Raw genomic sequence first — 12,976 nt, 5'->3', positions numbered from 1 at the left:
CTTAATACTTTGTCACTTATCAGATGCAGACCTACCTTGCTGCACACACCAATAAAGCTGGGCAAAAATATCGTCCAAAAGTACATCACTGAGTACTTCTAAATACTGGGTGAACACATCACAGATTGCATAGAGTGCATGATTACAAGTGGTTGTCATCCATTCAGCTTTCTAGGGGAAAAAAATTGATCAAATCATTCATCAACTGCTAGAGTGAAATAAAAAATCTCTGCATACTTATTTAAAAGTCAATCTGTGCATGTTCCTCTTACATCATATTCCCTTTAGAATATCAAATTTACAATTTAGTATTCGCTATTTCTTACCATTATTCCATAATAATGCATGTTTTGTTTCTCTGGGGCCAGAGAAATAGTTCAGTGGGCTGAGCACTTGAGCACAGAGATCCAGGTTTGATCCCAATGCTACAAGGCTCCAGTACCATGGGAGTGACTCAGGAGTAAGAAGTAGCCCCTGACCACTGTTGGGTTTGGTCCAAAAACAATTATTTTCTACATTGTTTTAATTCTTAAAAAGTATCAGGGCTGAAGTGATAGTACAAGGGTAGGGCGTTTGCTTTGCACTGGGTCAATTCCTAGCACCCAATATAATCTCCTAAGCCCCACAAAGAATGATGCCTAAAGTCAGGCATCATTCCAGAAATAAGCTCTCAACACTGCTGGGTGTGGCCTCAAAATTAAAGGGCCAACTGAGTTTGATCTCTGGTAAACCATATGGTCCCAAGTACTTCCAGGAGTAAGGAGTAAAGCATAAGCACTGCACGATGTGGTTCAAAACAAAGCAAAACTGACACAGTATTTTAATCATAATGACTTTTCCAATAATATGTATGATTAACAATAACTAGTTTTGTTTCAGAATATAACATGAAAGAGAAATAGGAAACAAATGGTAAGAATTTACCTAATTATATCAGCACAGGTTTAAATAAAACTGATTTTTGCTTAAGTATGACAAATTTGAAAACAATGAAAAAAGATAAGGATCATATAAAGTAAGTGTATTTTCCTTATGTTTCTTCAATATATAATAACTGTAGAAACTAACACTTAACACAAACATCTGGGACAAAATTAGGCAGCCTGAAGTTTAATCTCCACACTTTTTAAAATGCATGATAAAAGACAGTTTCTAATAAAAGACACTGGAATATTTTTTTACCAATAAAGAACAAAATGTTGTTATGAAATGTAAAGAAAGCTACTATTGTTATAACATTAAAATACAAAAAAAAAAATTGGAGTTCAGGTCCGGAGAAATAGGTAAGGTGCTTGTCTTGTACACAGTCAGCCTGGGTTTGATCCCTGGCACCACATACGGTGCCCTGAGCAAGGCCAGGAGTGATCCTTGAGCACAGAGCCAGGAGTAAGTTCTGAGCACAGTCGGGTATGGCCTCAAAACCAAAAATATAAATTGGAGTTCAACATTAACGCTGAAAATAAATCACTTAATTCAGTTCTAGCCCCAAATAACATTACCGTTTATGAAAATACATCAGTGGGCCAGAGAAATAGCTCAAAGGCCTGAAGCAAATGCCCTGCAAGTGGGAAGTCTGGGTTTGATCCCTGGCAAGATATGGTCCTCTGGGAACTGCCAGGAGTGACCACTGAGTACCACCAGATACTGCCCAACTCCCCACCCCCCAAAACAAAACGAAACAAAACACAATAAAAACATACTTATATATACTAATGCCTTGAAAGAAAAACCCATGTAGGATTTTTTTCCCCTGCTCAACGTACTTGTTTGTGGTACAGAAAATAAATCAGAAAATCTTTAAAAACATTTTAGGGGGTAGAAAAATAGTTGAAGTGGTAGAATACAAGCGTAGCAGATGTGTGGGGCTCTGAGTTTGATCTCTGAAACCACCTGGTCCCTGAGCACTATGGAAGAAGAGAGGGAACGGGGAAGAGGATATAGTTCTTGTGGGATCCAGGATCAGTAGGGAGCCTTTATGAGAAAAAAACTTTTACAAATTAACCTATGGAGGCTGGAGCGATAGCACACCGGGTAGGGCGTTTGCCTTGCACGCAACTGACCTGGGTTCCATTCCTAGTATACCATATGGTTCCCCAAGCACCACCAGGGGTAATTCCTGAGTGCATGAGCCAGGAGTAACCCCTGTGCATCTCCGGGAGTGACCGAAAAAGCGGAAAAAAAAAATTAACCTATGAAATACAAATCTTGTGTGCTCTTACCTCTGTTTGCTGTTCTGGCAATTTCATGTTGTCAAATATTCTGAAAACGATTCTAAATAAATCCTGCCACCAGTGTTTTTCATAAGTGTGGCCGTAAGTTTTCATTATTTCAAACATTACTGTCAAACCCCTAAAATTATAAAACATGGAGGTCGTCATTAAAAAATGCCACAAGTTAGAATCCCCTTCTGAATTTTTCAGTAGTTCACAAAACTATGGAAAGCAATGTTTAAAACTGATATTAAACATGTTAACTCTTGGAGTCAGAGCAGTAAGAGATTTTGGATTTTAAAATGGGACTCCTTAGAGAAAATGCCTAAAAATGGCCCATGAGTTTTAAATAGATTTTACTTTTTCACCAATATCATTTCAACAACTTCAAACAGCAAATAGCATCACAGATTGAGAAAGATCATTATTTGGGTGAATACTAATTTTGCGGCATCATGGTTAAGGGAAAAGCACTGTAATAGTTTAAGAACAACAAAAATTAGATTTTGGAAGATATTTTCTAAAAGATACAGAAATATCTACAGAAAATTTAGCTGACATTACAACTGCTCTTTGTGTGTTATCCTAAAACAAAAGGATTTACAAAATTAATCCATTAAAATTTAAGTGCCATGTGGGCAGGGATCTATGTCTTTTTCCTGCTGTATTCCAGCATGGAGCTGTCACCTAGGAAGCAAGTAATAAGCACTTATTGTCTGAATAAACTACTTAGTATCATGTTCATGTCCCTTCAAATAAAGTTAAAATTCATAACTGCCTACCTAATTTCTTGTTATCTTTTTTGAAATAAGCAAAACTTGAGAAACCATTGAGAAACTTGATTTTTTTCCCTATTACTCTCATGTAGCAATACAGAAAAATTTACAAAAGTTTTCCTTTCTCATTCTAAATATGTAAATGGTAAGCCAGAATGAAACAATCTTTGAAAGGCTACACAAGAACTGATGTTCACTCTTAATCAGCTGCTGTTATACTGCCCCAAAGACCTAGTACATACTGGTAAACAGGAGATTCAAAATAAATTACTTAAATAAGATTATAAATTGATACGGTTTCTTTATTTTATGGCAGTTAGCGAATTTGCTTGTTAATGCTATTCTTAACTTACAGAATTATAAGATGCTTAACTTACAGAATGAGAGGAAATAAAGAAACTCCTATAGAAGAAACATGGCTCCCTCTTTCTCTTCTTCTCAGCTGGAAATATTCTATGAACTAGAATGCTAACTCCAATCATTGGGGATTATGGGAAGGTGGAATTCCTATTTCACCAGGCCTTCAAAGCACACACATCAATCAAAGTTTCCAAGGATTTTACAGTGAAGTATTTTTAAAAGTAATACTTAAATAACTGGCATAGGGAAAGAAATTTGGTACTCTCAGTTAATAATTTAATTCCAAATCTAGATACTTTTGACAGAATCAAACGACAATTTATTTGAAGGTGCTTTGAAATTAATGTATCATACAAATCATAGTTTCGATATAATACAAAGACCACAGAAATTTGGGATGAGCTATGAAAAAAGCTATCAATTGAACAAAGCTTAATGCTATTCTCTCTCTCTCTCTCTCACATACACACACACAAACGTTTTTTTCACTTCTCTTTAAAACCAGTAACATCTATAACTTGAACATACAACATAATGGGAAGCAATGTACTGTAGGCTCACACAAGGACAAGTGATGGGAGGCTAAAAAGCAGGCAGTATTATTGTTAAACAGATGTGTACATATAAAGGGAGATATGTACAAGGGCAGGGAGAAAATTCTGAGATTAAAGTCATGAAATGCTGGTTATCCTACCGAGAGAGCTGGACATTTCAAAGTTATGAATCTTAAACATTTAGATTTATGTCAACTATACGCTATCCTGATCTTTATCAACTTTCTAAAATAACAAACCCCCAATAACCAATTACAAGATAAATTGCTATACAAAGCGCTTTGATTACTAAATTCTATGTGAAATTTTAAATTTCTTGGACATTTCCAAGCCTGTTTTTTTGGATCTTTTATTTCACTAAGATTCCACTGGAACAATGCTATCAGAAAGTTTCTTAGGGAGGAAAAAAAAAGAAGTTTCTTAGGCTATAAATCAAATACAACTTTGGTTGAAGGTGAGTTGTTTTGCTATAGGCAGAGGAAAAGAGATATTACATTTCTATTACTGATTTGTTGCAAGTCCGTGTTACCTTCCTAATTAAAAAAATAATCCAATAATATTAACTGTGCAAGTAACTAATAATTCTCCCCAACGAGGAAGAAGGATCTTATAAGACAGATTTTAGCATAAAATTAAATACATGATATATTCAAGCATTTGCTGACAGATATCACACAATACACATACTGGTAGTATTCATTTTCAAATTGGTAATCAAAACTACAGAATGAGAAAAATTATACTGTGGGAATTAATATGGGTTGTAACATTTGACAAGTGTGTACTGAGCCCTATCCAGCTACATAATATATATAATAGTTTATTTGCAAATGGACTATAAGCAGGACTATGGTAGTGGAGAAAATACTTTGGAAACATTTCAGCGACTTTTAATAAGTCCACATACTCAAAAAGCCCTCTTTACCTAAAATTTATGAAGGATGTATATTTGGAAATTCTTCTCACTTTTAGGAAATAGAATTTGTCATCATTTTAATTTCAGATAGGATATGTGTAAAAGGCTGGAGCAGTAGCACAGTGGTTGAGCGTTCGCCTTTTCACGCGGCCGACCTGAGTTTGATTCCTCTGCCCCTCTCGGAGAGCCCGGCAAGCTACCGAGAGTATGAAGCCCGCTCGGCAGAGCCTGGCAAGATACCCGTGCGTATTGGATATGCCAAAAACAGTAACAATAAGTCTCTCAATGAGAGACGTTACTGATGCCCGCTCGAACAAATCGATGAGCATCGGGATGACAGTGATATGTGTAAAGATAACACACACTATTAACACAGAAGCTAAAACTCAAAGTAAGCTACAAAAAAATTTTAAGGAAAAGTAATACATGTCTACTTTATTGCTGCTAACTGATTTAAAGATCTGTCTAATTATCACTATATTTGCTAAAACACAGACTTTATAGTTTTCAACCAAAAAATTTAAATTCACATGAGAAGAGTTAATTCAAAATAAAAATAATCCTTTCAAAACTTTAATTATAAATACTGGCTGTTACCTGGTTCTTACATCTAATTTGCATCTATTGATGATGCAGGATAACTCAAAGAGAATTGGGAACCATCCTCTCACCCACACCCTGTCTTCAGGTGCCACATTCATATCGTCACTTGTATATTCCTTAAAGGCCTTCAAGAAGAAAGAAAAGCTTATTAAGGGCAAAACATAATACATACATTTAACAATATTTGTGCAAAAAAATTTAATTGATTTACAATTAAAATTGAGCAATTTTATTTTTTAAATAAGTTTTTAAAAAGAGAACTATTTATAAAGAGCAGCATACTAGAATCCAGAAGTTGGTTTGAATCTTTTTTTCTGTTTCAATTTGAACGCTAACTTTCTGCATTTTTATTCAAGTTAAATCAGGTATCCTTTTTTATCATTTAGATGAAAAAAAAGCACCATGTGGCTATAATAACCACACTAGAGAGCTGTGAAGAGAAATCAATGTATATAAAAACTATGAAGAACCCCACAAATCCTATTCATATAAGTAAAAATCTTATTACCAAATCTATGATGCATTCTTTACCCTTTATGTAGTAACAAAGATAGACTAAAATATGCTACAGTTGTAAGCCAAGACTGCCAATCCAGCTTTTCACTTCAGTGCTTAAGTCCAAACTCATTTGTAAACCAGTCAACTTCAGTGCTGTTGAGCACAGGAACAGGTCTGACAGCTAAATCACAGCCTTGGGTTCACAGCCAGGTCTCCTTTACTCGCCTTGCCACCATGGGCGTATTTTAAAATTTCTTTGTACCTCAGTCTCTTAATTAGTATAGAATTATAACACTATCTCATAACGTTATAAATAGTAAACAAGTCAATATAAGCAAAATACTTTAAAAATACTTGAATATACTTAGCTATTATTTATAACATAATTGCAATAATCAGACTGTCAAGTTTCATATTTATAGAAAAAGTTTTATCTTTAATTTCCAAATAAACTTAAATACAGAAAATACTCAGTAAAATTTCATTTGAAAAAAAAGACATGAGGGGCCAGAATGATAGCACAGCGGGTAGGGTGTTTGCCTTTTACACGGCCGACCTGGATTCAATCCCCTGCATCCCATATGGTCCCCCAAGCACCACCAGGAATAATTCCTGAATGCAGAACCAGGAGTAACCCCTGAGCAATGCTGGGTGTGACTCAAAAAGCAAAAACAAAACAAAACAAAACAAAAATGACACGTAGGGACTACAGAAATAGTACAGGGTATTAAGACACATGCCATGTATGCAGCTAACTTCAGTTCAGTTCCTAGTACATAATTCCTCAAACATACCATGTTCAGCACTGGTGGCTCCAAGCACGACCAGGTTGCTCCCCGTAATCCCTAGCACTGAAGGGAATGAGTTGCATCATATCTTTGACATCTTATATTGAAATGAAGGCCAGTTAACTGGACCAAGAATTGCTAAGTGGAGCTCCACTTGGGAGGAACCCCACAACTTCTAACAAAGAAATAAATAGAAATAGACACTGTACCTGAGGTCTATCAGATACATATTTTGCACAATGGCGAATTAGCCGAATTGCTTCCATACTTGTGTCTGGGAAAGCTGCATTGCATGCAAATTCAGACAAACACTTCACTGCATCCTGGAACGAATCAATGGTTGCTGGAAAATGCTTTTCAAATACAAGGGCTGAAAAAGGGAGGAAAACACAGCAAATGAATTAAATATTTTCAGTTATCCTATTTCTTTCTTTCTTCACTTATTTATTGTAGTGTTGGAAATGGAGCCAGCATGGCATGTTCTCTAACCAGTAAGCCATATCCCCAGCACAGGGATTATTTTTAACTTTAGCAAAAATACACTAATCTCTAGATTCAATGCATACTTCTTAGTGGCTAAGGATTTTCATGTTCAACAGACTAGTCTCAACAACTTACTGGATCACAATGAGCAATGAAGATAGTAACATCTACTTTGTTTCTGTTATAAACTCAACACTTAATAAGGTATATAATAAATATCAAATCAACAGTTGATAAATATATAAAATTGTATATAATCTCTACCTAAATTTCTTAAAGTAAAAAAAATGGGAATAATATTCCCATGTTATGAACACAATAAAATAATGTAAGTCAAGTGTTTAGCACATTACTCAATTCAAGCATTCAAATGACAAAGAAAGATGCTGTCATTATTCCTGATGTTGTTATCTTCAGACAGACTTAGCTTACATGCTTAGTATTTCATTTCCACTGAAGAGTCAAATCTCATAAAAAGATTGCACTCATCTGTGGAATATAAAATAACATAGTGGGAGACTAACACCCAAGAGCTGTAGAGATAAGGATTAGGGAGGTCTGCCCCACAGCTTGGAAACTGGCCTCACATGCTGGGGAAAAAGGCAGCTCAGATAGAGAAGGGAACACCAAGTAGAGGATGTCGGGAGGACCCATTTGGGTTGGAAGATGCGAGCTGAAAGTAGACTAAAGACCGAACACGATGGCCACTCAATACCCCTATTGCAAACTACAACATCCAAAAGGAGAGAGAACAAAGGGGAATGCCCTGCTGCAGAGGCAGGGTACGATGGTGGGGGATGGGGTGGGGGTTGGTGAGAAGGATACTGGGATCATTGGTGGAGGTGAATGGGCACTGGTGGAGGGATGGGTAAACGATCACTGTGTAAGTAAAATGCAAACACGAAAGTTCATAAGTTTGTAACTGTGTATCACAGTGATTCTCTAATAAAAAAATTTTTAAAAAAAGTCAGATCTCTCTCGGCTTCTACCCCACAGGTCAGTGGGTAGGTGTTGGGGTGGGGGTGGGGGTCCTACAGAGCACTGCAGGAGGAGGCGTAGACAAGCACCTCAGGGGCAACTGTGATTATGGGACTCGACCCATAGGAGGCGGGGGATAGGGTCAGAGCCCCATCTCAGGTTCTTCCCTCTCTCCCCATGACTCCCACCTGCTTCTGAAAGCCACCATTTACTTCTGAAGAGAACAGTGCTGTGGGAAGAAAACTGCCCTCTGGAGGTCTGCATTTGGGTTTTGGGGGGCTTTCTAGCTTTGTTTTATTTTGAACCCTGTCTCTCTTAGTTGGGCTGAAAATGTCCTGGTTTTCTGCACTGAAAAGCCCTATACCCCAAGGAATGTGTCAGTCGTGAGTCCACAGAGACATCCCATCACCTGCTTTTGTCCCCAGCCCCCCTGTAAACCAAACTAACTGTGAACCCTCTATGTGCCATCCTGGGAGCAAAGGCCACAAGCACTGTGGCCCTAGGACATCAGGCTATTGACTGTAATTTGGACATTTTTATACCTCCCTGAGCTTCTACTGAGAGGAAATATGTCATCCTTTCTTTGTAGAATAAAAAAAAAACAAGATTTTTCCTTTTTTTTTTAAAGGAGGCTGTGTTGTATAAAGGTCAAATACAAAGACTTTTCCTTATGTTGGAGATGAAGCCCACTCCATTAATTGCTAGTTCTGTACCCTAAGCAGACTATTTAACCCTCACTGGACCTGAGATTCTTAGACCTTACAGAAGAAAGGGTTAAGATGACTGGATAAAGAAAGTATGGCACATATATGCAATAGAATACCAACTGGCCATAAGAAAAGATGAAATCATGCAATTTGCTGCTAAGTGGATGTATTTGGAGAATATCATGCTTTGAGTGAGATCATTCAGAGGGAGAGTCGGAGATTCAGAATAATTTCTCATATATGATATAAAAAATAGTAAGGAAATAATCAATGCCCAAAGGCAATCAAAACAAAGAGCAGAAGAATTCATCTTCACTAAGATGCTTATCACTGGGACAAAGGTAGGCATGGGGATAAGTGAGGGAAGGGAACACTAGGACAACAGTGAAGGGGAAATGGGCCTGCCACAGAAATAGGCAGGGAGGCAGGAGGGAAACTGGAGACATTGGTGAAGAGACTGATGTTTAAACATTATATGCCTGAAACTTAATCATAAATATCTTTGTAATACATCTTGTCATTCATGGTGATTCAAGTAAAAAATTAAAAAACAAACAAACAGTGGGCAAATGAAAATATAGCAGTTGCTGTGAAGATTGAGGAAAATACATGGAAAGTGCTCGTAGTATTGTATCTATTCAACAAATGTTAACTATAAATGTTAAACTATAATAACAGCATTATTTACTCTGGCCCACAGGCGAAATTTAATAAACTCAAAGTCTACAAAAAAAGCTTAAAATCTTACACTTATATCACGTAAGAACTTATTTATTTATTTTTTGCTTTTTAGGTCACACCTGGTGATGCACAGGGGTTACTCCTGGCTCTGCACTCAGGAATAACTCCTGGCGGTGCTTGATCGGACTATATGAGATGCTGGGGACCAAACCTGGGTTGGCCATGTGCAAGGCAAACACCCTACCTGCTGTGCTATCCCTCCAGCCCAAGAACTCATTTAATTTTGCTTCAATTTAACAAGACTAATTAATACTCACTGACAATGTGCCCTGTTGTTTGGAATGCAAGTTCCACTATGCTTTCATCTTGGTCAGATGCAGCCAGGTGAAACACAGAGAAAATGTTCTTCCATCCAGACCGAATGTTTGCAGCTTGAGAATTAACCATCTGTGCTATACATCGTACAACCATATCTCGAATTGTTGGAGACCTAAAACATTAACATAGTTGCCTGAAGAGTCTACAGAAGTAATGCATCCAGTTTCCCTCTTTCTTTTTTCTCTGCTATAGAAACAAGGTATTTTTTTTCTCCTATTAAGCAATGCAACAAATGTAATACCTGTTCCGTTTCATTATATGTTCAAAAGGTCTTAAGAAATCCTTCTGGAATCTGAAATTAGCAAGTTCCCCTTTTTCTAAGAACTTCATTGATAACTGCCTCAAGGAGTCTACTGCAAAAATAGCTACATCTTCATTAGGATTACAGCCAACCTATAAAGACATAAGAAATATAGGATGTTAATGGCAGCAGTGAAAAATCTAAAATTATTTAATTTTGTTTTAGAAAAAGTATATTAACTAAAGCATAGATAGATATATCCTAAGATTCTGCAATAAAAAGTACTAGGTTTGCTAATGTTTCTCCAAAATAGAAATACTGCTTAATTAAATTCTTTTTTTTTTTTTTTTTTGCTTTTTGGGTCACACCCTGCGATGCTCAGGGGTTATTCCTGGCTTTGCACTCAGGAATTACTCCTGGCGGTGCTTGGGGGACCATATGGGATGCCGGGGATTGAACCCGGGTCAGCCGCGTGCAAGGCAAACGCCCTACCCGCTATGCTATCGCTCCGGCCCCACTGCTTAATTAAATTCTTAAAATTAGAGCAATTAAAAAGAAAAACAGGATCCAAAGGTTTTTCTAAATATAAAAACAATAAAACTGTCATGAAAGGGAAAAAGTTTCAGATTATGATGAAATTTGTTTTTAAATTTTTTATGATGAAATTTTAAATAAAAATTGTAGAATCAAATACCTTATTAAAATGATCTCCAATAACTTCCCAAATTCGAGACCACTGCAATCTTATTCTTCCCATGTTGTAATATGATATTTCTACTATTTTTTGCAGACTAAACATTCTTGGATGTGTAGTAGAAAGCAATTCATCCATAGACACAGCACAGAGCCAACGAACAAAATCCACTAGAATATAAACATATATATTTTTGTTTAATTTTTAAGTCCTGCAGTCAAATGGTAGCTTTAAGTATAATAAACATACATACCAATAGCATTTCCATCTAATCTTGTAGATCCTGTAAATATTCTAGAGGAAAAAAAAAACAACAATCAAAAAACGTATCTCACTCCTGTTAGGTCAATTCAAAATTTTCAAGTCTTGTAAATCTTGCACATATTCTAAAGAAAAACCAATTTTAAAATGTATAAAACTCTCACTTCTGTTATATAAAGTCTTGTGGACTTTGTAGATATTCTAAAAGAAAAAAATCAGAAAATGTATAAAATCACACTTCTGTTACACCAATTCAAAAGTGGTCTAACTAGAGCCCATACTTTCCATGCAGGATGCCTGGGTTTGATTCAGTAGCACCACATACTCCCCTGAGCACAGCCAGTACTGACACATCTTAAGGCAGCAAAAATGTCAGGTAATCAAAGGAGATAATCCTTTTTTTAAAGAAAGAGACCACATCTGGTAGTGCTCAATCTACACCTATTCGTATGCAGTGACCACCGGGGTCACACCTAATGGCATATGTGTGAAGGTGGGGATCCCGTGGGGTAGAGCGGCATGTGATGCTGGAAACTGAACTCAGGGGCCTGTAGTAGGCATGTGCTCTATCATTTAACTGTCTTTCTAGCTTCTAAAGGAATTGCGGCGGGAAGTGGGGAGGAGCCAATCTGGCAGTGCCCACTCCTGGGTTTGTGCTCAGAAATCACCCCTACTTGGGCACGAGGAACCATATGGAGAGACAGGGACCGAACCTGAGTTAGTTCCATGCAAAGCAAGTACCATACCCTGTGCACTATTTTTCCAGTCTCCAGAAAAGTTTTTTTTTCATACAATTTAGTAATAAGTACTGCTTGGATCCATCCTAATGGATGGATACTACTATCCTCATCTGTATTTTGTAGATACTAGATTAAAGATATAATGTCATTCTATGAGTAGATTTACAAGCACTAGAAAGGTAATTTATGAGGCTCTAAGAGTAGTATTAATTGCATGTGCTCCAGCTCTTCATATTATTAAACTGTACAATTCTATTTTTACAAAAATGTGCATTTATTAGAAGCTCATTTACATTGAATTGCAAATAATTTCAAAGAACTTTGCAGACAGTTTCAAACATTAATGAAAGTGATTAAATCACTTTTCTTAGGACAATCAAATATTTTAGACTTAGGCTATGCAATTCAGCTTTTCTAATTTTTTTTACTGAGCTTTTATCATGTTTCAAAGTAGCACTGTAGCACTGTCATCCTGCTGTTCATCGATTTGCCCGAGTGGGCACCTGTAACATCTCCATTGTGAGGCTTGTGAGACTTGTTTACATCACGGGTAATTTGCCAGGCTCTGCTGTGCAGGCGGGATACTCTCGGTAGCTTGTTGGGCTCTCCGAGAGGTACGAAGGAATCGAACCGGGTTGGTCATGTGCAAGGCAAACACCCTACCCGCTGTGCTATCACTCCCCTGCATGTTTCAAAGTATCAAAAATTTCAGCATTATTAGATTGGTCTTTTCTTTAACTCTTCATTTTTTAAAATCTATATTCACAGTAATCAAGAGCTCGATATAACTTAAATGAAATTTATAAACTGTATACCTTAGAATTTGGATGACAAAAAGAAAATTTAAAGACAGGAGCAGACCAAATATTAAACTCAGAAATAGTAATCTGGTAACAGTTAAGAGTTATTAATTACAAGGGTTAAATACATTATTTATTCATTTAATAATCACTGGTACCCTGTTAAATATGGAATATTAGTCTTATTTATTTAGACCTCCCCCGTGGCACTAGAAGCCATGGGGGCTACACGTAGTAATGCTGGAGAATACGATAGTGCTTAAACTTGGGACTTTATGCATGCCAGGCATGTGCTCTAATCCTTGAGG

General features: G+C 36.8%; 1 protein-coding gene across 1 annotated transcript in view; it reads right to left on the bottom strand.

The window, feature by feature from the left end:
* ARFGEF1 (ADP ribosylation factor guanine nucleotide exchange factor 1) overlaps positions 1-12,976 on the bottom strand; it is a 123,886-nt gene that overhangs the window by 16,782 nt on the left and 94,128 nt on the right. Inside the window, exons 24-31 of the mRNA XM_055127761.1 lie at positions 11,121-11,161; positions 10,868-11,037; positions 10,174-10,325; positions 9,872-10,044; positions 6,915-7,075; positions 5,414-5,544; positions 2,220-2,349; positions 36-171 (exon numbers count right to left, since the gene is read on the bottom strand). Of these exons, the coding sequence (XP_054983736.1) occupies positions 36-171; positions 2,220-2,349; positions 5,414-5,544; positions 6,915-7,075; positions 9,872-10,044; positions 10,174-10,325; positions 10,868-11,037; positions 11,121-11,161 (1,094 nt within the window). The remainder of the gene's footprint in view (positions 1-35; positions 172-2,219; positions 2,350-5,413; positions 5,545-6,914; positions 7,076-9,871; positions 10,045-10,173; positions 10,326-10,867; positions 11,038-11,120; positions 11,162-12,976) is intronic.

This window comes from Sorex araneus, chromosome 2, assembly GCF_027595985.1.
Source record: "Sorex araneus isolate mSorAra2 chromosome 2, mSorAra2.pri, whole genome shotgun sequence".
Taxonomy (NCBI): domain Eukaryota; kingdom Metazoa; phylum Chordata; class Mammalia; order Eulipotyphla; family Soricidae; genus Sorex; species Sorex araneus.
This window is presented reverse-complemented; position numbering and strand designations above follow the sequence as displayed.